The sequence below is a fragment of the Ammodytes marinus genome, assembly GCF_949987685.1.
Source record: "Ammodytes marinus genome assembly, chromosome: 6".
Taxonomy (NCBI): domain Eukaryota; kingdom Metazoa; phylum Chordata; class Actinopteri; order Uranoscopiformes; family Ammodytidae; genus Ammodytes; species Ammodytes marinus.
Window position 1 is genome coordinate 12057479 of NC_137235.1, and position 26969 is coordinate 12084447.

At 40.2% G+C, this 26969-nt stretch overlaps 1 protein-coding gene across 1 annotated transcript in view; it reads left to right on the forward strand.

Annotated features, from left to right (window-relative positions):
• Positions 1 to 6291: 6291 nt before the first annotated feature.
• fbxo41 (F-box protein 41) overlaps positions 6292 to 26969 on the forward strand; it is a gene marked incomplete at its 5' end in the record, with an annotated part of 38377 nt that continues 17699 nt past the window's right edge. The window contains 3 exons of the mRNA XM_080029256.1: positions 6292 to 6840; positions 9749 to 9978; positions 23816 to 24023. Of these exons, the coding sequence (XP_079885382.1) occupies positions 6292 to 6840; positions 9749 to 9978; positions 23816 to 24023 (987 nt within the window). The remainder of the gene's footprint in view (positions 6841 to 9748; positions 9979 to 23815; positions 24024 to 26969) is intronic.

The following is a 26969-nucleotide window of genomic DNA, read 5'->3' on the forward strand; positions in this document are numbered from 1 at the left end:
GCATGGTGGTTGGATTGTCATGGTCTGGGGCTGCATGAGTGCTGCCAGCACTGGGGATCTACAGTTCACTGAATTCTAACATGTACTGTGACATACTGAAGCAGAACATGATCCCCTCCCTTCGTAAACTGGGCCGCAGGGCAGTATTGCAACATGATAACGACCCCAAACACACCTCCAAGACGACCACTGCCTTGCTAAAGAAGCTGAGGGTAAAGGTTATGGCCTGGCCAAGCATGTCCCCAGACCTAAACCCTATTGAGCATCTTTGGGGCTTCTTAAAACAGGAGATGGAGGAGCGCAAGGTCTCTAATATCCACCAGCTCTGTGATGCTGTCATGAATGGGTGGAAGAGGATTCCAGTGGCAACCTGTGAAGCTCTGGTGAACTCCATGCCCATGAGGCTTAAGGTAGTGCTGGAAAATAATGGTGGCCACACAAAATATTGACACTTTGGGCCCAATTTGGACATTTTAACTCAGGGGTGTACTCACTTTTGTAACTGGCAGTTTAGACATTAATGTCTGTGTGTTGAGTTATTTTGAGGGGACAGTAAATTTACACTGTTATATAAGCTGTACACACGCTACTTTACATTGTATCAAAGTGTCATTTCTTCAGTGTTGTCCCATGGAAAGATATAATGAAATATTTGAAGAAATGTGAGGGGTGTACTCACTTTTGTGAGATACTGTACTTCTAGTCTTGGTGCTTAATATTCAAAGAATGGACGAGAAAGAGTATGAAACTGCGCCTATAATCTTTTCTGTTATAAAGGCATTTGGGCAACTTGGCCTAGTGTGAGTGCACCCTCTGCCATGACTTAATACCTCTGCCTTGGCTTTAATGTGAGAAATGTTTCCCGCTGTGTCTCAACACTTGACTTGACAACAGGCTGATGCAGAACCCAAACACAAAAATCATATGAAGTACATGAGCAACACTGTTGTATTTGAATGCCATATCAACATATGTATGTGTCAGAGGTATGATTATGTGCTTATTCGTTCTTGATTAGGCCCATGCGATTAATGTAATCAAATGGAAAAATGGACTGCATTTATACAGTGCTTTTTATACTCGGGCGCCTTATAATGTGCCTCTCATTCACCGACTGTGCAAGGCCGCTAGCCATCAGCAGCGATTGTTGATCAAAGTCTTGTCCTTTACAGTGTCAATATATATGAAAATATGGAGAAAGAATCATATACACTCACCAGCCACTTTATTAGGTACACCTGTTCAATGGCTTATAAAAACAAAAAGCTAATCAGCCAATCACATGGCAGTAATTTAATGCATTTAGGCATTTGGTCAAGACAATGTACTGAAGTCAAACTGAGCATCAGAATGGGGCAGAAAGGAGGTTTAGGTGACTTTGAACATGGCATGGTTGATGGTGCACGGCAGGATGGATCCATACTTTCATGTTGTTTACGCCAAATTCTGAACCTGCCATCTGAATGTTGCAACTGAAATCGAGACTCATCAGACCAGGCATAATTTTCAATCTTCTGTTGTCCAATATTGGTGATCCTGTGAGAGTTGTAGCCTTATTTTCCTGTTTTTAGCTGACAGGAGTGGCACCCGGTGGGGTCTTCTGTTGCTGTAGCCCATCTGCTTCAAGGTTGGTCATGTTTTGCGTTCAGAGATGGTACTCTGCATACCCTGGTTGTAACGAGTTGTTATTTGAGTTACTGTTGCCTTTCTATCATCTCAAACTAGTATGCCCATCCTCCACTGACCTCCGACTTCAACAAGACATTTTACATCCACACAAATGCCGCTCACTGGATATTTTTTCTTTTTCGGACCATTCTCTGTAAACCCTAGAGATGCTTTAGAGTGAAAATCCCAGTAGATCAGCAGATTCTTTTTTTTTTTTTTTTTTTTTAACCTTTATTTATACAGGTATATCCCATTGAGACCGAAGACTCTTTTGCAAGGGAGACCTGTTTTCCTTTCCCACGTTACCATTCACACACCAATAGCAGGCTAACTATCGACATTCACACGAGGCAAGGTGGGTGAAGTGTCTTGCCCAAGGACACAACAACTATGACTCAGGTGGCAGGGCGGGAATCGAACCTCCAACCCTTTGCTCATCGGCCAACCCGCTCTACCAACTGAGCCACAGTCGCCCAATTCTGAAATACTCATACCAGCCCTCCTGGCACCCTCAACATTGCCATGTTCAAAGTCACTTAAAACCCCTTTCTTCCCCATTCTGTTGCTCGGTTTCAACCTCAATAAGTTGTCCCGTCCAGGTCTGCCTAAATGCATTTCTGACATGTGATTGGCTGATTAGTTATATGTGTTAACAAGAAAATGAACCGCTGTACCTAATAAAGTGGCCGGTGAATGTATATACTGTATATATTTCAAACTGTTGTAACTGCTTGCCTGTTGGTAAACTCAAATAATTTTTATCTGATTTTACAGTGGTTATATTATCTTGGCCATCGATTACTTTCACTGTCCATTAACTCAGCCTGATCACAGCCACACAACCCTCTGCTGCCCCACTCCTGTCTACCTCTTCACCCTGCGCTTTAACATACTCCCTCCGTCTTTATTCTCTCTGTCTATTTGAGGATATACACCTGGGAATCCCTCCTGACTTTATGCTCACAAACCTTGTTATGTGCCACAGAAAAAAATGGACTCTGGGAATTGGAATTCTGCAACCTCTGTAATTCAGCCTCCATCTTTAAACTGACTTTATTGCCATGTTTGACCGTTGGAGAGCTTGCATGGGATGGACCAACAAGGAAAATAAGATGGCTGTTTCCCAGCAAAGAGTCTTTAGGATAGCTTTCCATTTAGAGTCTGTACAATAGGGGTTACAGGGTGATGTAGTTTTAATGGCCGCCGGTAATGTCAGTCAAAAATATGGTCTAGAGCAGTTACAGTATTTTGATCTCTTTACTAATGACCATGTATTCCCATCAGCCCTGGAAATACATAAGACAGAGGCAACTTAACACAGTAAATGAACTGTGCACACCAGTTCATTAGGAAGATAAACAGGATATTTAACATCAATATTAATGCAGTTTATTAGTTTTTGGCATTAAAGATGTGTTTAAGTACTGCACTTCTTAATGCTTTAAATTATATGCCACTATTTTCTTCTGTAGCATCAGGTGGCTGCTCTGTGAAATCATTATCACAGAGACATTCTGTGCATGTTTGTGTCTGCCTTGAGATTGTTGCAGATGTGCATTCTGATCAGCACACGAGTGACACATGAGCACAGAAGATATCTTGTTTCCAATCCCACCGCCTCTAATTAAAGGAGCTCTTGTATGTCTGATCAGTGTCAGGTCACACAGCTTGTCACTTGGCAGTTAAAAGGTAGAGACCACTGTGTCCTGGATACAGGTGGGACAGCTGCTTTTATAAGGCTGATGCTGATGCTGCTTTAGCGTGGAGGGAGCAGATTGGTTCAAATGAAGTCTCAGTCACATTCCGTTGTGCCCAAGAATAAAGTCAAGTGTTGTTTTTGAGACTAGTATGGTCACGGTCTGACCTCACTCCCTTTTTTTGCCCTAATTTAAACTCCTGTCTCATCTTAAAACAACATGGAATATTGTTAGTGTAATTTCTGGATATTTCTGAAATTGTTGATACTTTAATTATCAAAGATACGTTTCATTGGATGTTGTTGTCTCCTTGTCATATGTAATAGGAATATCTCTGGGCTTTTGACATTTGAAGACATCACGTTGGGCTCTGCAAACTTGAGTTCGAAGACCAAATAAAAATAACCATCAGAATAATCGATAATGAAAATAACGTGCATCGTTGAATCATTGTTTTTCTAATAATAAGTGATGCTAGTAGAAAAGAATGTGAACTGAAGGCCATGGCTATGTGTGTGCCTTACGTGTTACACACTTTTCTATAATCCCAACAAAACATTCAAGCCAGTGCTCTGGGATGTCTCGGCAGGATGTGACATGTGGCTACCAAACAGCCTCACTTCCTACCATTTCCTGCCTGGTTGAATACCTCTCTTGGTAATTTTAAGCAGATGGGAACGCCTGCTGTCTGCTGTGTAGTGACTGCGACTGTGAGATCCTCCTCCTTTTAATGAGTGGGCACGGCTTGCCAGTATACACTCCCTGTTCCAACCCTCACCAGACGTCTAATAACAGTCTCAGTGACTTCTGGGGATTTCCACAAGTGTATAAGCCCTCAGTGTAGAACGGCACCGCATCTGTGATTTGTGATTACACCGCCAATGTCGGTGCCCACTGCTTCTCTCATTAGTAGCTACTGCCGAAAGTTCTGAGTGAGAGTCTGTTCTGGTTCAGGCTTCCAGCACCGTTTAAAACAGAGCTGACTCTCCAGCTCCAGCCAGACACTGCACACAGTACTACTACTATTACTGCATGGGCTCCACTTTATATGCAGACCATGTGCACCAGTCCAAGTGTAGTGCTTTAATAAACCCATCAAGTTGCTGTTTTCTTAATTTTTTTAAGGAAGGCATATGTTCACTAAGAAAGTCAGGGTGTAGAATGAGTTCAGCAGAGCTTTTGTGATCTACAGTATGTATGAACAAACTGTTATACTAAAAAATGGTCAAAGCCACTTAACATGACATTCCTCTTTTACATTATAAGTTGTATCATAACAGCAGCCCATATAAAATGGTCGTCATCCAAATAATAATAAGAACTCTTACTCACAGGTGGCTTTTTTGTATTGGAATAGAAAGCTGCTGTCAGATATAATGTGATTTAACATGTGAGCTGTTGTATTGACATACGCCATTGATTATAATGGAATCTGTTTTAATATTTTGCTGGTGTGCTATGATGCAGTGTTGTTTCTGCAATCAATAGAGCTGAATTTATACCATGTCAGTTATTCAAACATTCTTGACACAAAGGCCGGCCCTTTTATGATTATGTAAGTCAAGACCTATTTTATGCCATTTTCACAGTCAAGAAAGCACCAAGTTTATACCACAGTGAACTGATTTCTGAGACTGACCTGAAGATATTGCAAAAATATTTTTTAATTGGAGGGCCTGAGGCAGGGGAATTATTAACAGAGGTTGGCTGAGGCATTCTTACTTCACCAGGGGCCTCAAGTGTTTGGTAATAGGATACACATGGTGATGCTATGTTCTTGAAACAGCTTCTTCTGCTCTGCATCAAGTAGCATATGGAAATTATAAATTAAGAAAAAAAGAAAAAAAAATGTAAAAGAAGCTTTATTTTCTGGATTCCGTTCCAATGAATGCAAGGTTCTTTGTTATTCTAAAACCTGTACATAATTGACTGGTATTCTTCACTTTCTATTGGGGCATTATTAAAAATATAATTCAGCTTTAAAGGCTTACAAGGAACTGCAGAAGCAAAGTCGCTAAAAAGTACTCTGACTAATGGAGCCATATCCTTTCCCACCACTCTTCCGCCAGTCTTCCTCTGAGTATTTGAGGTTACAAGTAAAGGAGAATGCTTTTACACCCATAGTGAAATACAGCCTTCATGTTGCTTGACCACTAAACGCACAAATCAATATTCCTACTTAGAGAGTTAAGATGCAGAGGGGCTTTGATGTCGGCTATGTCCAGAATATTGAGAGATGGACTGAGTGAAGATCTCTCCAATATTATTATTTTCTAATAAATCCAATAAACAAATAAACAAAAATAGGAAATATATGTACATATTTATAATTTGGTTTTGTTAATTTAGCATTTTACTAATATTGGTCAATAATGCTAAGATGTGGTATCCCTGTTGGATGACAGTTTCGTCCAAATGTGTCAGATTTCATTATTTGTTTGCTAACTGACTCGTAGTTTACTGCATGTCAATTTTCTCCCTTTTCCCCACAAGTAAAACTAAAAAAGCAACAAGTTTCAAAGGATGTGTAGGAGTTTGTAACAATTAAAGTAAGTGTATTGTTTCGCATTTGCTTAATATTTATTTGAGTGATTGATTATGTGACTTATATGTTCATTTGCTTTTCATTCTCACCTCATTTCTATTTATCTTGCTCTGTTTCTAGGACCTCAGGCTGGGGGACCATGAAAAATGAAGTGAACAGACCACTTGAATGTTGCCACTATGTGTGGTCGTGCGACCAAGCTGGGCTCCTCCGTTGCACATGGGATCTCTCTTCCTCCCACTGACTTGCCCAGTTGCCCTGTTTTCACTATGAGAGGATCAGTCAGGTGCTTGCCCTCCGTGCCCTCATACTGGTGCCAGTGTTGTGCTGTGTGAGCGCCCCCCCCTCCCCCCCCCTCTCCTCCTGCAGTTACTGCACGGAATGGCCTCTCTGGACCTGCCATACCGCTGTCCTCGCTGCGGAGAGCACAAGCGCTTCCGGAGCCTGTCGTCTTTACGTGCCCACCTGGAGTACAACCACACGTACGAGACCCTGTACGTCCTCTCCAAATCCAACAGTGTATGTGACGCCGCTGCTCTGCTGCCCCTAGTGGCTGAGGGAGCTCTCCTCACACCTGCCAACAACAACGACCCCTTTGAGCCCCTTCGGCCTTCTGCCTTAAGGGAGCGGCGCTTCCCTTGCCGCGAGCTTCCCTGTGCAGACGATCTGAGTTTGACCCCTGCTAACTCCAACACTGCTGCCAGGTATATTCCCAATGTGGAGTTTCCACTGGGGGAGATCTTCATGAAGAAAGCCATGACATCCACAGACCCGGGTCCCCATGGTAACCCCAGCACAGCTGTAGCAGTGGCAGCTAATGTAGCAGCCAGTGCAGTGGAGGCGGCCTATGAGGAAGGCCTGGCCAGGCTGAAGGCGCGGGCATTTGAACGGCTGGAGCTGGATGAGAGGCTGGAGAAGCTGTCCGAAGAGGTACATAGGATCTTTATACAGATATACAGCTAAATAAAGATACCAAGCTAAACAAACTTAAAAAAACATATGAAGTCCAAAAATAATTTGACTGGATAAAGCTTAAAGGAGAAGTAAGTGATATTTGTTTGTAATAAACATTAAAATCACTCTATATTCAGCAATCACTTAAACAGTATGCACAGTTCATAATACAGGTCTCCCAGTCAATAACCTTTGCAGTAATTGCCAGATACAATTTTGAGTATCCCGCTCTTTTTTATCCAATAAGGAAACAGAGCGCTATAAAGAGGCAGGTCTCTGTGCCTGTGAACGATGACTCGCTGCTTTCCATCGCGGCACTATCTGACGAAGATGGCTACTCGTTCATCTGGTGGTGACGTAGGGACGAGGGAGAGGGGAAGACAGAAAGTTAGCTAAAAGGACTATATCACTTACTTCCCCTTTAACCTTGTTGTGTAAAATTTGAAAATTTCTCACTTGAGCACCCCCTAGTGGTTGTAGCAAACATGCCAATTCATAAACCCGTGAATCAAGTCAGGGGACATTCAGAAAGATTGTGATAAAGACACATTTTCAGGAATTGTCTTCAAATTTATTAAAATTATGCTATAATCCTTGATACAATTTGCACTAAAACTCACCAGATTATCTGCAGAGGAGATATTAGTCATCATGTCATATAGTTGTGATCAAGTGCATACCTAACTCCAATGAAATGCGGTTGATTACCTTTAAAGGTGCTGTAGGGGAGAACGGGGTAAATTGTCACACGGGTTGGTTGTCACAATCGTTATATCTCGGAACCAGAAGGCGCTGTCTGTGAAAATTTGGTATGTAAATATCCACAATTGGAGTCAGAGGTCACCTACATAGTCTTCCTTGGAGTTAGACTGCTAAATTTGAGGTGAGAGGACTGTTTGTGTTTTTCATGTCAAATTGAAAATATTTAGCTCCTCAGTATTTTTCTTCTAGGCTTTTACACAATGGGTTTATAACAAAACACTTGTTACCCATAAAAAGTGTGAAGGGTAAACTATAGTTTAGATTGTGGTTAGCAAGCTAATTAGTTGTCAGATGGTTGTTGGCCTTGATGCAAGCAAGAAATTCAAGTTGGGGTTGGTCGTCAAATTTTTTGGGGGGTTGGTTGTCACATGTTATCCAAAGGCTGCAGCCAGAAAAGGAACCCAATAACGAAATAAATTGTCAAGATGTATCCTCACTAACACCCCAGAGAAGGAGAGAATAGAGCAGGAAAAGGCAGCTAGCATGCAAAAGAAAAAAGGGCAACAAAATCAAAACAACCCAGTGCATCCCAAACTAGACCAGCTGCCAAGGCTACAGTAAGTTATGTAGGCCTATTTGTCAACTTGACAATGCAATTACACGTTCAAATTTAGTTCTGCTTTCTCGTCTTCTTTTTAAGATTATTCCCATTAAGATAACATTGTGACAAACAACCCCATAGTGTGTGACAACCGACCCCTTGACGATTAATTTCTTCTTTATTACAATAAGATAGAAAAAGTGAGGGGTACACATTTCAAGCCAACACCTTAAGCTTCAATTTAATGTAGGAATGACTATTGAAAGATGTTTAGGTGATGAGCAATTCTCACTAGAGTAAAAAGTGTGCCTACTTACCCCGTTCTCCCCTAAGCGGTATGGTTCTTTTAGCTAACTTCCTGTCAGTTACTGCAGTTAGCAGTCCCCTCGCTCGTCCCTACGTCACCACATTAATGCACTGCGGTCTTCAAGCAGCAAGTTATCTAGCATCATCTCAGATCCATAAGTGTGATAAAACATGATACAAACCATCAAAACAGACATTGGGAAGGATTTTTACCTGCTCCGCCATTGTAGGCGCATACACATTCACCCATCTGTTGCTCTGGTGTGCACCGGCAGTGAGACCATGGAGTGTATATATTATACATGAGTGAGACGCGTGTTGGTTTGTAGCGTTCTCTCTTCTGATTGGATAAAAATTTGGGGATACTACAATACGTTTATTTGCCGATTCCATGCAAAGCAGCTGACTGAGAGATCGGCTTTGTGAAACGCGCACATCATGTAAGTGATCACTGTATGAATAAAGAGCGATTTTACACTTATATTAACATAAATAAACCGCTTACTTCACCTTTAATGCCATTGCAATTCATGTAAAATATGAAATGCATCATATCTTTCTCGCACTTGGGTGGTCGAAGTGATGTAGAGTAGCAGTGTGCTCAGTCCTGCCTCCAATGATTGGAAGTCATAATGAAAAAAAAACTCTTTAAATAGCTTCCATCCACAAGTGATTATTGAAATCACCTGGACTGTAATCCCTCATATTTTCACATTTCAGATACAGTATATGCATTTTCAACTCTTAGTGGTCAGTTTTATTTTCACATGAGTGTATTTGAACAAGAAGAAAATACTCAATGGATAACTCAAATGGGAGTAACATGTTGCCTGTGAGGAGCTCATCAGCTGCATAATTGTAATCAATATGGTGTCTATATTGAATAACATTAATAAAAGAACAAAGACAGACTTCAGTATGTCTGCACCAGTACATTTTCATGCTTTTTCACTCAAAATTTGTCATCAAATATTTTCATTCACTTATAATGCCAAGGCCAGTATAACGATATCTTGATGATTACTTTGTTTGTCAGAATGTGGTCTGTCTTCCAGTGATTTTTGTAAAGCATCTAAATACCTCAAAGAAGTTTACTCCAGTTTTCATCTCCACAATTTCATCAAGGCGTCGAGCACTTCTTACTACTTTTAGCAATTTATTTACTTATGTAAAATACAAAATATGGATATGTGGAGACACTTACTGAAAGAAATCTTTGTATTCATCATAACCTCATTTGCATAACTAGTTATGTTCTATGCGATGGTCTCTCAGGTGGAGCAGAAGATAGCGGCCCGTGTAGGTCGCCTCCAGGCAGAGCTGGAGAGGAAGAGCTCTGAGCTGGAGCGGGCCAAACAGGAGAGTGAACAGCTGAGCCAAGAGAAGCAGGACCTAGAGGACAAGGCGTCTGAACTCTCCCGGCAGGTCGACGTCTCTGTGGAAATGCTAGCCAACCTCAAGCAGGACCTGGTCAACAAGGAGGAGGAGCTTAATCACAAACAACAGTAAGTGAAATGAACTTGGAGCTGTAGCCGGCCTGAAAGGTAGGCTTTTTCTAATAACTTGACCATAACCTGAGCATTGTTTCAAAACAGCCTCCCAAAACCAGATTTTTTTTAAACTGCACAGAATGTCAACGTTTACTAAACTCTTTTTTCTCAGCCCCTGTAGCAGACAGAGACATGAAATAAATAAAACACATTTAAAAGCTTAACCCCTTGGCTTTAACTGTTAATCACTATCTTTGCTCTATTATTCATGAAGATTTTAAATAAAATCAATAAATATCATAAAAAACCATGACAAATTATAAAATGTCTCAGCCTCTATAGCAGATGAAGACATGGAAAAAAACATTTGAAATCTTTAACCCTTGGCTTTAACTGTGAACAACTTTTTATTTTATTTTTTGCCTTTTAAGTTTCATTGGCAATAATTCTGAATTCAGCCTATTTGTCTCTCCCGCTGCTACGGTCGTCCGTCAACTTTCTTTGCAGTTAATTTTTGCAGTGTTTTTTTTTTTCACCCCGATTCTACACTTGTATTTTAGCGAATCACATTGGATTTCATTGGTCATGTGTCTTGAAACGATGACATCTGATTGATGAGACCTGAAAGGTAAAAACACTCAATGTCTTATCAGGTCATCAAGGTAGAAATACACATATGTTGTATCAGGCCTAAATGGTTTAAGTGATTTTATCAAGCAAAAAAAAAAGAGAAACTCATTGCTGCCTCTAAAATGTGGATATTTGCCAGTTTTCTTTCTCTTTTATGATAGTTCATTGAATACCTTTGGGTTTTGGAGCGTTTTTCAGACAATTACGGCAATTATTGTTTGTCTATTAATTACAAAACTCCAATTTTGGTTGCTGCTGCTTTGACAACGTTGATCATAGTTTGTTGGTCGATCGGTCATATCAAGATGTCATTTCAACACAGACAGCTGCTCTTCTCTATTCCTTGCCCTTCTTTTTATAAAAACACATTGTCATTCATATAAACACACCCCCTCCTCTCCTTCACCTCTGCCCCTCTGTTGATGGTGTTATTCTATGTCTTGTCCGCCCACCAGATGTGGTCGGCATCTGTTCCACCACTGTCTCTTGTATTTACCAGTGCCCTCCAGGACTGGTTAGCTGCTCATGCTGAATGGAGAGCTGGGCGGAAGCAGCTGGGTTTGGCAGCAGAGGTTGTCTAGTTGTTCCCACTAACTCCATAAAAGCTGTCGTGCTAGCCTACTTCATTTACTAGTTACCAGCAGTACGGTTTCTGTAAATAGAAGGAGCACTTGGATATGAATCACAGTGTGGCAATGCAGGTTAGTGCTGGCTCTGAATCTGTTGAAACATGATTTGGAGCTCTCCCACAGATTTTTTTTAGAGCTTTTATTGAAATGAATCCTGGAGTTATTTATTGTATCCTTCAAACGTGGAGGCTATTTTTTAAGTCTGACTGGCACAGAAGAAGGCAATGAATTTAATATGTTGTTTTTACTGAAGTGTGTTAAAATGGACGATAATAGATTTAAATAATGCATCCTCTACCATTATACTCAATATATATATATATATATATATATATATATATATATATATATATGTATTATGTTTATTTGTCCTTGTTCCCTCTCACTGATAAAGATGTTTTTTTGTTTTTTTTGTTTGTTTTTTTAAAGATATTTTTTATTAAGATGCATGTAATTGAATGTCATACTGTCTCTCAATAATTTTTAATAATTGTTTTAAGACATAGAGCAAGGTGTCATCCTTCCGTATTCTCTGCAGCCACAAACACAAGCTCTGTCAATCAAGGCTCATGCTAAATTCATCTGGTATCTGCACCATGTCTTTATCTGACGAGACAGCCGGCCTCGTCTTTATAACTTCCTCCCGGCTTTTTATCACTTGCCCTCGGTTCCTTTATCAAGCCTGAGCATCAACAGTGGATTCAGACACAGAAAGGCTCCTTGCCCTTTATCTCCTCAAAAACTTGTTTGTGTGTGTGGGGGTTGCTTGCTTCTTCACAAATGTAGTGTTGCTCACATTCAAATTTAGATTGTATTATGTTGTTTTGTAGCACTTGAAAGCTAAAACAGGGGAAGAAAAGTTATCATCACGCAAAATATAAATTACTTGAAATGTGGATTAACTAGTTGATGAGTTGAATAATTGTCGCTGAAGCACTAGACCCGTCGTCCATTGTGTTTCAGTCCTCCTGCTATAATCAAATATATCAAAACTACTGTGAATTGAAAAATAAATATATAGGGGAGAACGGGGGAATCTGAGGCATCGGGTAATGTGAGCCACCCCCTGTATCTAGGCAACGGAAAACATTTGTGGTCATGTGAGATATATGTTTTCAAGCCCCTCTCATTTCCCCATGGCCCTGAAAAAGAGGACCTCATGGTGCTGTGGTAAGCATGTTTTTTTCAAAATAGGTATTTTGAATGTAAAAGTAAATTTTCTTGCTGTCAACTTAATCAACTGTTGTGCCAAAGCAAATGTATTCACGTAGGAAAACTTCTATCATACGTGTTGATGAACTACCATCAAATGAAACCATGTGATGCTGATAACTGAAGATTAGCCTGAAATGCTAAGAGAGGTAGTTTTTTCTCAAATTGTGGTGGTGGGGGAAAGTGAGCCAAACGCTGTGGGGGAAAGTGAGCCACTGTCTCACTTTCCCCCACCATGAGGCACAAGTTAAGTTTAGTCTTAAACATATTTTAATGTAAAATTACATGACATATCCTTTATTTTAATGGCATACACATTGTAGAAAAGCCATCATGCCAAGGAAATACACCAGGAAGACGACCTGGGGCAACCACACGGAAAGAGCACCTTCTCATCTGTCCCTGTAACCTTCAGGGCTGGAATGTAGAGTAGGCCTAGTTGTAGAGTATGACAGGCTGATGTTATAATCCAGTTGGGTCTTCTCCTGTGTTCTGAGTCCCAGGCTGTTCTCGCTGGTTCTGATTTTCCTATGCTTTGGCCCCCAGACACTAGCTGGCTCTAAGGGTCCTGTGTTCTGACCCCCAGACTGTGTTCTAATCTAACTGGTTCTATCTTTCATTTGAATCTTATTAAAACCTTTTGAATTATAATATGTTGTATTTGATTTTGTTCAGAGTTACTTTCAAGTGTTTAGAAAATTTGCTTTGCTTAATTGACCAAACCCCATCATTCTTTTACTAGTCCGACATTAGTTCTGGAATGTGTGGCTATCTTTCAGGATTCTTACTGTTACAATATGTGTTGTTATGGTAGTTTCAGAGTGGAAAAAGTAAGTGGATCAGTTTACCCCACAGCTGGGGTAAAGTGAGCCAAATGACAACTTTTTTTAAAACAATCATATTTTCACTGCCCTTTGTCTTGAAAAAATTCTGCTAATGCCCATTTCTAGGAAACATCCTGAATTAATGGGAAATGTGTAAATTTGAGTGATAAATCATTTTAGCTCGCTTAGAGGGGAGCAAATGTAAAAAGTGGCTCAGATTACCCGTTCTCCCCTATATAAACATAGTAGGTTATCTGGGTCCATGCAAGTGTCTATTGATGTTACAAAATGATAATATTTTAGACAGACAGCATCAGCTACATTTGCAATAGAAGTTTACTTTTTCGGATCATGTGGCAGTATGATACTTGACTGTGTTTAATTGGTTTGAACAAGTAAAACACAAGTGTGCTTTTCCTCTGTTTAGCCCCACGTCTCTGTTGTAGAGGTTACAGTAGCTGTGGTCATGTATCCCGACCCTATCCTGACCCTGGCACACACTTTTTCTGTCTTAGTCTCTCTGAGGAGAAGCTGGCAGTCAAACAGTAAGCTCATTCAGGCTCTAAACTACAGAGTTGGTCTGAGGTGGAAAAAGAGCATCACAGTCGGTGAATGTTCAGCAGGGTCGATGACTAAGCAGTAGTGAACAGACACAGAGCAGCTTACTGGCTCAAAGCTGCCTGTCTAAAACACTCAGCTGATACTTTCTAAAGCCTTTGGTGCTTATGAGTGACTTTGTTAAACTCCTTCCTGTAGATAAACATCATGTTGTACACCAGCTATGTCAAATGCTAAACCTGGGAGTCACCATACTGTGTGAGTTTCTATGCAACAAGGGAAAACTCCTACGTCTGGCTAGCAGTGATATGCATTAAAATATGACCTTGACCTACAAAAAATGTTTCCACACATTTTACAATTTATATTATGCCGTAAATAATTGTGTCAAGCATAGAGAACACCTCAGGTGCAGTTGGACTTCATTACAATTTGAGAGTGCAGTCTATTTCTGAAGTAAAACACATTCAACAACAATACACACAAAAGCACAAAAGCACAAAGCATGCTTTGTAACTGTCACTGGAAAAACATGATGATAAACAATCACTCTACAGTGTAGCAGTCACAACAGAATGAGTCACAGGGCCCCTCTAGCATGGGTAAGTGATTTAATAGCAGCTGGAATAAATGAAAGCAGCTTCAATCAGCAGAAACTAGAGCTAGAGGAGAAATGAAAAATGCTGGGACAGTTATCTTCATCATTTAGGAGCTTCATTTTGTGTCTGACGCAGAAATATGTTGAATATTATCACTGTCTTTCCGCCAATTAATGACTGCTTGATGACAAGGTTTATTAAGTTGCTATGAAATGATTGCACTCGCTAATATGCCTATTCTCTTGTTATTGTTCCAGCAGATCAAGAGATATTTCCAATTAATGTATATCTTGTCTGTAACATTTAATGTTTCAGTTCAATTCCTTTATTCGTCCGACAGCTGTGGAAATATACAGCGTTACAGCAGCAAAAGGGAAACTGCATCAGAGTTAAAGGCAGGACAATAATAAAAAGGCAAAGGTATAATAACATGTAAGTAGCCAAACATAACAAAATATAAAACTAAGATACCAAAATAGGTGAACAAAAAGACTGCCAGAATAATAAACAAGTAGAAAAAAAACACACTGTCACTATGACCACTGCACAGTTTACACTACACAGAGGTATTGCATATAGTGACAGTGAACAGTGATATGGCACACATTAACCATTTATTTATGTGTCTGGTCCACTGGGAGCAGTGTTGATCTTTAGGTCCTGACAGCTGCAGTGAAAAAGGACCTGCGATATCTCCCCTGCAGCAGAACGTGATACTGTTTGCTTTAGATTATCTGCTGTTTGTTTACCAGACAAATCCATTTATTGATTGGGTCGAAGCACATAATAAATAGATTTGCATCGCACATCTTACGTTGATGTTAGAGAAATATGGATTGAATTAGACCTATTGAAACATGTATATCAGAAGAACAGGCACTTAAATGACATAATGCATTCAAAATACATGGATTGCTCTGTATAGTATGCTATGCGATAATTTGAATAAATGATCATGTTTTCAGTTATTTAAAAATAATTCTTCCATACAGTGTTGTTTCTTCATCTGAACCCAGACAGAGACCTGCCAAAAACTCAAAACAGGTTGTTTTTTCTTATACTTAATTTATGAACTATAGCTATCAGAACCCCACATGCTCCTGCTCCTCTAAATGAAGGAAGTTTTGCGCACGCTGTTACTGTGACTATACTACCACACTAATTAATGGAGAAAGTAGGGGACAAAGCAATAGAAAATAATAGTTAAACAAATAATTGTTAGTTGCAGCACAACACATACTTCCTGACAACTATTGAGGAGACTGTGTTAGAAAGGTGATAATTATGGTAATTGTGTGGCTGTGCATTTTGTCTTTGTTGTGTCATAAACTGTACAAAGGGGGAGGGACTAAATGTTGCAGTTGTATTAGATGGTGCAGGTGTTCATGATCACTGGGTAGAAAGAGGTTGGGGAGGAGTAAAGAGAAAAAACCCTCATATCATATTCAGGACACATGTACACTCTCTCTCTCTCACACACACACACACACACACACACACACACACACACACACACACACACGCACACACACACAGCGTTACTGCAGTAGGCCTCAACCCTGAGGCTTGATTTATTCCTACAAGCATATGATAAAGTAAAAAATCCTCTGTGCAGCATGAGCAAGCGGGAGGCTCTGCAGACCCTACAGAACATGAAGCAGTCTTGCAATTTGCAACCACAAAAGAACGAAAACAAGCTTGCTTTTCACTGAGCAGTGATGGTGAATGCAAAATGGAGCTGTCAGGGCAGAGAGAGAGAGAGAGAGAGAGAGAGAGAGAGAGAGAGAGAGAGAGAGAGAGAGAGAGAGAGAGAGAGAGAGAGAGAGAGAGAGAGAGAGAGAGAGAGAGAGAGAGAGAGAGAGAGAGAGAGAGAGAGAGAGAGAGAGAGAGAGAGAGAGAGAGAGAGAGAGAGAGAGAGAGAGAGAGAGAGAGAGAGAGAGAGAGAGAGAGCCTCATTAATGCCTGCGTCTGAGTGGGAGATCAGCATGTGGCATTGGCGTGGCAAGACTTCTGAAGGCTTTATAATGAAAGAAATCAGAGTAAGAGCATGAATTGCAGTAGGCCTACGTTGACGGGCTTTGAATTGAAAATGAGTAAAGTGTAAAAATATTCTAAGAATATATGGAATCAGTAGAGAAATACTTGTCCAAACCATGTAGGAATGGATGACATGCATGCAAGTCAGTAAATAGTTTGGATGACAGGAAAAAGTGCAGCGTTGACGCCAAACCATTTCACGCCACGACAAAAGCGTGCACACAAATCATCAATCATATTTTTTTTATGTGTATAATATGTTTATTGACCGGAGAATTTCATTTCCCCACATTTATTACTTGAAGCTCATTATCTGTATTGTAACGTTCTTACAGAGCTCATTTTCTACGACTGGATGTCTGCAGTTAGATATATTAGTACAAAGTACAAAGTAGAGCTGAAATAAGTCCAGCTTAGAGAGAATTATGCTCAATGATATGCCAAACGTACATACGCAGACAATACATTCAGATTTCCAGCAGGGATATGAAGTGGCTTATAACAAGAAAGGACTTGGCCCGATGTTAGATAACCCACATTGTAGTGAAGCGGATGATCCGGTGGATGTAGGCTCTCGGTGAGAGCAGGATTTATGAGCGGAGGTCTGCCTTGTCTATCATTAAATGCAAGAAGCTGACGTGCGTGTCCTTGAGGATGAAACGCTGTGAACACAATGGAGACAGAAAGAGGATGCTGCAGACAGTCTGTCAGCGGACACGTCTCTCTCCTTTTTCATTTGGTCATTAAAGCTGACATGAAAGGTTGAAATAACCACATGTTACACTGTTAGCAGACAAACTCTGTTTGGGTTTAGTGTCAGTGTGTGTGTGTGTGTGTGTGTGTGTGTGTGTGTATGCGTGCGTGCGTGTGTGCGGGTGGAGGGGGGGATTCTTGAGTGAAAAACTGATATTGAGACAATTCTGTCATGATTCCTTTTTTCAAGCTGTCATAGAGCTGAATGAGTGCTGCTGATGTGTATATGTTGAAACACCTGTATGCATTACAACAGTCTGCGATAGAGCTGAAACGTTTGGCAGTTTCATCTATTAGTCGAATTAGAAAAATGAATCTGCAACAGTTTTGATATGGAGTGATCAACAATTTCCTATTCAAAATTCAATGGTTAGCACTTCTTAAATGTTAGGATTTTGCTTTACTCAGTTTTCCATCAATGTAAACTTGTCTTGTTTGGTCGAATAAAAGAGGACATTTGAAGGTGGCTCTGGGAGCTTATGACGGACATTTCCCCCTTTATTCTGACATTAAATAGATTTAAGACAATATAGTGAAAATTATTCCATACGTTAATTTCTTTTTAAATTGTGTTCAGTTGCATGAACATGTATGTATTTCAGAAACTGATTGCACCCCAAAGCCCAAAACATCACGGCCATCTTTGCAAACAGGCAACTGAGACAAGAGTTTCTCTGTTTTTGAAAAATGTGCCAGCTGATCTTCATTTGGCCTTTTCCTCCTTTTAGTGCCTTAAAGTGAATCCATGTTGAAATGACCGTATCTCCACTTGACTCGATCATCTGTGATTTGTAACGTGAGCATTTTTTTTTTACTTTTTTTTTAAAGAACACTAACACACAACTGAAAAAGTGAACACTCAAACAAAAGACAAAATAAAATAAACAACTACATGGCGTACTCTATACTTAACAGGTACTACATGGCGTACTCTATACTTAACAGGTTTCTAAGGACATTGTTTAAACTATAGGTAAATGTAAAGCAAAAAATAAAAAGTCAATAAGGTGTCATGAAGGTCACTTCAGCACTGCTATATAGTCAAGGAAAGGCTGCCATATCTGTTTACATTTTTTGTAACGGGAGCATTTTGTGTGGACATTGTCAAGCCACAATAAAATATTTACTTTCTCCTGATTGATCAGAGCCTAAACATGGATTAGTGGTTCTCCCTTATTTCCCGAGTGTCTTTAAAAAAAACAGTGCTATTCACTCAGCCTGAGTCTCTTTTATCTTTCCTTTTCTATCACCCTTTCATCCTTGTCTGTGTCATCTTTTCGGGTGGCCATACTCGCCACACATCTCCCCATGCTGCCGTTCTCTTTGTGTGTTTGTGTGTAATGTATACGCTGTGTATGACATTATGACATGAAGACACAATGAAGCCTACCAAATCTATCACATAGAAAAGATATAAGTGTCAAAACAGACCGACACGCCAGCAGCTGTCCTTTGTTCCAGCAGAGAGAGCGCTCACATTCTTCATACAACAGCCTCGTCCTCCCCGTGTGGGCCTTTCAGTCAATCATCTCTGCTCTTACATACTAATGAGGTATCATTCTGAAGTAATGCACAGAGATGATGACAACTGTGAAAGGAGGCTGACCAGTGATTGTAATTAACATTTAAACAGAATCCTTCAGAAGATCAGGGCTTATTACTCACACTTGTTGAAGCTGAATGTCTTTGCTCTACTAGACTATTTGTAATGGCTGTTAAGTGCTAGGATAATGGAACATGGTCCGCTCAGCTGTTCATTATTGCAATCTTGGCATTGGGCATTTATCGGGGTCTTTTAAACCCATTTGCATTTGTTTGATAAAAAAAATAACAGTTGATTAGATTGCTCTTAGCAAGCTTCCGAGGACAAAACTTAGCACGACTGGAGTAAAATAATGCATTCATGAGCTCAAAGGGACCGGAAGTTATTCGATTTAAAAATTAATGAGACAACCAAGGAGCGCTTATTGGAAGAGAACATCAGAGACCCGGAGCAGTGTTTGTTGTTTAGGCTCTGAAGAGGAATGTGTGGTCAAACTTAAATGTACCACAGTGTTATTGATTGTACAGTATCTCAACTGTGGTGTGTTACTGTTCATAATAGCATTTTCATTTACCTTCATTCAGTGAAAAACCTTGTTTGCATCAGAGCAGCTGCTCAGTCATCTTTATTTGTATAGCACAGCTCCTGCACTGGGGCAATTCAAACTAAAAGATTTACAATTAAAAAATCTTTCTCATCAAGTGTCAAATCAAGCTGTCATGAAGCAATACAGGTAAAGGTTTGGGTCGTGGCTAACCATTACCTTATCTAAAGTTGTTTTACAAAATATACAGTGTGTTAATTGGTGAGCTATGGAGTCGTGGCTAGGTAGATTTTTTAACCTTTTAGAGATTGCCGGGCCAGCTTTTTCCTACTGTTTTCACTCTATATGCTAAGCTATGCATACGGGCTGCTCACTCTACGAATGTACAGTGTTATCAGTTGTCTTACCTAACTAGGTTTTATGCTATGATAAAAGGTTCATTTTCTGTATTGGAATTTGCCAGACGAGTTCAGAAAATATAATTTGTGAGCCCTTGAACAGCAAAATCACAGCAAAGTTTATGTGTGCTTTCTGGAGGCTGTGTCTTAATATGTGTGGGTGTGTGAGAAACAAACAAAAATAGAGGCGACAAAACTATCAGGCACCATAAGCAAACTGTGAACACGACGGTCACAAATATGTGGTTACCCCCTCTCACCCACAAAACGTGAGTCGGGTGTTGTTGTGAGGACAGTGTCGATCCAGCGTGGAATCGCCGGCGAGTCATTTCCTTTTGATTCACTCCCCCAAGACAAACAACCTGCATGTTCATCAACGCCCTGAAAAATAGAAACATGGCGGCCTGCTTTTTCCGGCTCCCCCAGCGTCCGGGTAAACACGCAGGCATGTTTGTCACCTTGAGGTTTTATTTCTGAAGTGTCGGGAGTGAGTCACGCTGTAAGAGCGAGGTCTGTGTGTTTGTCTCTCTCTCTCTGTGTGTGTGTGTGTGTGTGTGTGTGTGCTTGTGTTAAAATTAGGATTGACAACAGGAAGTAGCCACATCCTATTTCTCTCCCCTGCTCTGTCAAACCTCCAGTGCTTTTTTGCTTCCACATGACTGCAGATCTGTGTTTGCTGTCGGTTGCTTTAGCCTCTGCAGTGTTTTCTCTCCTCGCAGTCTTTGAGCACATTCCCTCCTCTGTTATCAGCTTCACTCCTGTATTTTTCTTCTCGCCTCTTTATTTCTGGTCTTACTCCTTTCTCTTTGCATGTTTCCCGTGTTACAATGAAGAGATTTGTTTTCTTTCTCCCCCTCTACCCTTCCTCCTCCCAACACCTATCTCCATCCTTCAATCAAATCCCTCATTCCCTTGCTGTGGTTTGGCGGCCAGTCGGCCTGGTGCACCCATGCATTTCTTCCTCACGCAGAAGAAGAAAGGGAGAGATCTTCCCGAGTTGCTTCCATCATGTTCCTCCACAAGGAATTTGTGTAAACTCTCTGTCTCCAGTAACAGCAAAAATCTAATACAGTTGAATAATTAACCAAGACAAATTGCAGATGCATTACAATTTGAATGCCATAAAAACAAATGGCCTATCATACACCGCGGTAAATACAAAGCTCAGCTAGTCTATTAATAGCAGCTGTGAGATACCTACAGTATATGTTATTAGTACTGGGGGCTGAGGAGCGTACTCAGTCATTGCTCTCCGTTTATTAACTTGAATAATCAAAGCAAAGCAATCGTTTCAGGCTGCTTCATCATACATCACATTGAGTACAGCTCCATCCATTATAGCAAAATAAATGATACTTGGACTCATTAAACGTGCACCATAACAAAATGCATCGTATACAGTGTACATCAGTTATGTAATCTGCTGAGGCAGTTTGCTAATGCATTTCGTTTTGCAATGAGCACATCTACACCCAGCATCTGTCTCCCTAAATATTTAGCTTGTTTTTTAGTTGCATAAAATACTCACAAGCTCTTACAGCAATACACCAAAAAGTGTTTCAAATATTGTTAGTCCTGTATCAGTTTTGATATTGGCTATGAGTTTTTAATTAATTCTCCATGTAATTATTGTCATTTATTTTAGCTTATCTTGTTTTATCAGTGCCTAGTTCAACCATCCTTCATCCTTTCATTTAATTTTTTTAGTATAGGGATCTATATCTACAGATATCCAAATCCAGGTATCGGAATGGGATCAGAACTGAAATAAAATAGGTTGATGTATATTTCATAATGACAACAAAAGCCAACTTTAACATGCGATAATATCTTATTGTCATGTTCACAGTGGGAAACAGATCAATTATTGCTGCTTTAAGTTTCACACACAGTCAGTGGAGAACATTACATTTCCTTAACCAGGATTTAAAGGTAGCCAACCAAGTTGGGATAAGACTTAGCTTCTCTGGAGCTTTGTGCTGTCTTTAGTACCCCTTTATTATTGCCCAATATGTTATTGTATGTGTTTGAAACCTTCCACCTCTGTCTGTATCTTCAGATTGTCCATGCTTATACAATCTTCTTGAAATGTTGGCTATATATGTTGAAATCCCCCTTTTCTCTTCCAGAAGGTGAAAGGATAGTTTATAGTTTGAGACGGATATAAGAGGTTGGAGCTGAGACAGTTTATGTTTCACACACACAAACACACACATTCTTCATGTTTTCCCTGTAAATTTCCACAGTGAGAAGTATCATCTCCAGCATCGTCGACAGTGTGCAGTAATAGGCCTCTTTCAATCGCTTTACACCCAATTGTATGTGGCTCAAAGTAGATACAAATCACATTATCTCACATTATGAGCAAATTACCAAGAGACATACTCTAAAACATGATGGCAATTTAATTTGATATGAGTTACCATTTCAATGATTGGTTACTTAGAGCATATGTGTTTTAATTTCTCTCTTACAGTCAAACACCTACACTACTTTTTGAGTCATATTTTTTAAATCTTTGCCTGAGGAGAAGAAATGTTAACTGTGCCAGAAGCCAAACTATTTTTATCTCAGAATGTCCCCATTCCAAGGAAATTCACTGTGCGTCTGAGTTACTGTTCTTTTTTTTGATGGGCTCCGGACTGTATAATGGTTTTGTAGTGGTGGAGGTTTGACATTACATCTTCATTAAAGTATCATCCTAATGAGCCGCTTGGTTTATTTCCTGAGCGCAAACCTATTTAAACTGGATGTACTGCGATTTTATGCCCCCATTCCCTGTCTGCAGGGACGGTCTGAATCTTTTAATGGGTACTCGGCCTTTGTCAAGGTCAGATGTCTGGATTGTCTTGTTAAGCTCTCCGGACTGCATTGTTTGGACAGTAAAGACTCAGGAAGGACACAAACATAATAATACAAAAAGGAGAAAAATAACAATAAATGAATGTCTGCAGCTTATTTGAATTGGCGAAGACCCTTATGTTGGCATTGTCACATTACCAGACATGAAATGAAAAGGAAAGTTTTTTAAATGAGGGTGTGATGTTGGATCGTATGGCTTTCAGGCCACATCAGGGAACTGTTAATGAGCAAGAAACCCACTGCGTACACTACCAAATACGTAATGACACGAACAAATCGTTATATGTCAGTGTTGTCCTCGGAACAGTTTCTGCTGCCCCAAAGTGGCCAAAAATGATTCCAAATTCAGTTATTGTAGGTTTAGAGGATGAACAGAATGAAAGAGGTGGCATTAGTCAGGTTGTCTTTTCATTTCTGTGTTCCTTCTTTGTGCCAGCTGTCACTACGGTACACAACAACATCCTTCATTTATGGAAGATTTAGCTTTAACTTGTGCTTTGGGGCTGATTTGGACACAACGCCAAGCTCAGGCCAGTTCCCATCCATGCAGAGACGGCTCCTTGGTCCTGGACACAAGGGACTTTTTAAATAATTCATAATCCAAGTTTAAACTTGTTGAGTTAATATATTTTGACTAATCACGTCTGAACTTTTAGGATTTTTTTTTAAATCTTCAGGCCATTTCGGATCAAATGATACGTAAAAAAATATCACTGCAGGGAACACCAGAAGTATACAGTATGACAGTAACAGTTTGTAACACTGAATTTCTGAATTCCTGGTTTGTTTGCCTCTGTATCTGAGTAACATGCTGTCCCCTTTAAATGAAGGGAACTGGGCCCTGCTGTGCAGAGGTTGTATAAATATCCAGCTGCTCTCTCACCATCTCTCCTCTCCCTCTCTTTGTTGATTGTATAGTGAAGTCTATTTGTCTCTGTCAACAACCCCTCGTTGTGCGTAGTCTGTGTGTCCAAAAAAGACGGCAGGATAGCAGCTGCCGTGAAAGGGAGAGAGGTTGTTTTTTTGTTAATTAAATGTGTCCTGCAGTCACACAAGGATCCATTTGTTATAACATAAAACCGTCTAAGCTGCATATGCCAAGCCCAAGCCGCAAGCGACTTAAAACAGATCTCTGGTTACCCCCTACTGATGAGACAGAATTACAAATACAAGAGTTGCAAGAGAGTGTGCTACAGAGTTTAAAGAATGTCCCTGGTAATAGTGTCGTTTCCCCCCCCCCCCCCCCCCCCTTTCTGCCCTTAGGGAAGTCGCCCAGATAGACCAGTTCCTTCAGGAGACGGCAGCACGGGAAGCTAATGCCAAAGTGCGTCTGCAGCAGTTCATTGAGGAGCTGCTGGACCGAGCGGACCGCGCCGAGAAACAGCTGCAGATCATCAGTAGCTGTGGCACCACACCCAACGGCAGCCTGGGACGCTGCAGCCTCCAGGCCTCAAAGGGCAACGGACGCCAGGTGAGGCAATATCGAGATTGGCACGATTTTTTTTTTATTTCTTGTGTCTTCGGGTTTGAATGGACGTTTATTGGGGTCATCCCTATGTTCCCACAGCCCGAAGGTTCCACAGCCCTATGTTCCTGAAATTGGCGATAAGGTTCAGGCATCAAAGCTGGGTGGTTAGGGTAAGGGGATAGGGAGAGGTTAGAATAGGATTGACACACACACATACACAAAGACCTACTATTCTCTGTTATATAGTTAGATCGGGCTGTGGGTAAATACCCTGTGTTCCAAATTATTATGCAACTTGGAATTAAGTTAATTTTTTGTTTTTAATTTAAACTCATGGATGGTATCGTGTCTCAGGGCGCTTTGGATCATTGAAATCAATCTCAGACACCTGTGATAATCAGTTTGCTAAGTAAGCCCAATCAAAGGAAATCTACTTAACAAGGACGTTCCACATTATTAAGCAGGGCACAGGTTTCAAGCAATATGGGAAAGAAAAAGGATCTCTCTGCTGCCTAAAAGCGTCAAATAGTGCAATACCTTGGAGAAGGTATGAAAACATTAGATATTTCACGAAACCTTAAGTGTGATCATCGTACTGTGAAGAGATTTGTGGCTGATTCAGAGCACAGACGGGTTCGTTCGGATAAAGGTAATATGAGGAAGGTTTCTGCCAGACAAATTCATCTGAATAGGAGAGCAGCTGCTAAAATGCCATCACAAAGCAGCAGTCAGGTATTTGAAGCTTGTGGTGCCTCTGGAGTCCCGCGAACCTCAAGGTGTAGGATCCAGAAGTTTGCAGTTGTGCATAAACCTATTATTCGGCCACCCCTAAACAATGATCACAAGCTGAAACAGTTGCAGTGGGCTCAGGAATACATGAAGACTCATCTTCAAACAGTCTTGTTTACTGATGAGTGCCGTGCAACCCTGGATGGTCGGATGGATGGAGTAGTGGATGGTTGGTGAATGGCCACAATGTCCCAACAAGGCTCCAACGTCAGACAGGAGGTGGTGGAGTCATGTTTTGGGCCGGAATCATGGGGAGAGAGCTGGTTGGCACCTTCAGGATCCGTGACGGTGTGAAAATGACCTCGGCAAAAGATCTATGAGGTTGGGAGGCAGTTCACATCAAAACAGCAGCTATGGGAGGCTATTCTGGCATCCTGCAAAGATATTCAAGCAGAAACTCTCCAAAAACTCACAAGTTCAATGGATGCAAGAATTGTGAAGGTGATATCAAAGAAGGGATCCTATGTTAACATGTAACGTGGCCTGTTAAGATGTTTTTGATTGAAATAGCTTTTGATTTCACTAAATATGACCTCTAAATGCTGCAAATTAAACAAATTACCATTTTTAGTTGTTTACAACCCATAACATTTTTTGAAACTCTGTTGTGCATAATAATTTGGAACAGTGTATTTGGAGTTTTTTATTTAAAAAAAAAATACTTTTATTATTGGGAGGTTTGTTCAATAAAATTTGAAATATACTTTAACGGTTGATGACTTGAAAATTATACTGACTGTTATTTGCATCGGCTATTTAGGAAAATCTGGGAAAATCTCATTTGCATTATAATTTGGAACGCAGTGTAGACAGACACGCCCCATGTTTATTGATGACTTTCAAGATGTTTCTGGTTTCAAACGGTCAGGGCAACCAAATATAACCTAATACATACATTTGCATACCCTCTCTCTTACGTTGTTAAATTAATTGAGATAAAGGAGCTGTCACAGGCTCCAAATAGCTGTTTTGTTCTAATAATTAATAACAGATTAAAATCAGGTCTCTCATAACCAGTTTCATGGCAATAAGCTCCAGAATTATCCTGAGGACCGATACAAGCGACATTATGTATGCCAACAGTAGTCAAAAAGAAATATTAATATTCATACCTGATGATAATAATAGATTCAAATTAGGTATCTCACAGCAAGCTTTGTACAGTAACACTAAACTCAAATGCTAAAACAAACAAGCTAATTTCAGCTAACTGTTTGGTAGCAAGGTACACCAAGGAATGGCTATACTCAAGCTAGCTTAGTATATAGCTTAATATTTCTACAACAACCCATTACAAAAGTGTTTGATATTGAATTTAAACCCCCCACTTGAAGAAATAACACAAATAACGATACCAACAACAATGAATTATTTCAGCAGAGCGTCTTACATATTAACTCAACCACAGCAAGAGGATACAGCAGACCGATAATTGTAGGTAGCAGGCAACCTTCAAACCTGTGTAGGGAGTCAGTAGAGGGCACTCATGTTGCTCACCAATCCCTGCTGTGGGAAACCTGTAAGAAAATATTAGAAAGAATATTGACAAAAAACAAGAATAGGTTATATAAATGTATGTAAATATAAGTTAAGTAATGGAAAATAATGCTTACAGTATAATGATCAGTAAAGTAATGGAAAGTACGGTGGCGCTGAGCATTCACCAAATAAAAAAAAGTTTCACAGCTAATGTAGCCGTTAGCACACTCAGGATCTCGTAATTACGAGAAAAGATCTCGTATTTACGAGATAAGGATCGCCCCTCTCATTCATCAATAACGATGGCTGGCTGGCTGCAGGACGGTGTTGCACCGAAAGCTGTGACCTGTCAGAATGTGTGACCCTAGAGGGCGCTGTTCTTATTGATTAACCCAGTCTCATAGTGAAGTAGGCTATGTAAAAACGTTGGTCCATTGCACAAATCGTAGAAGTTTCTCAAAATTGGCACTGAAATGGTCAGATTGTTTTTTGTTTTTTTAAAAGGTGACTAACCAACCAAGTTACCCATCACAGTGAAATGTGTAGGCTCCACTGCGCAATCATTTTAAATTGGAAGCAAACAACTTAATAATCTCTCAATTGCAGGACTGTTTTTGTGAAACTATGTTTTCAGCTGTGGACCAACATAAGTATTAAAACATTTAACTGTGAGACTGGGTT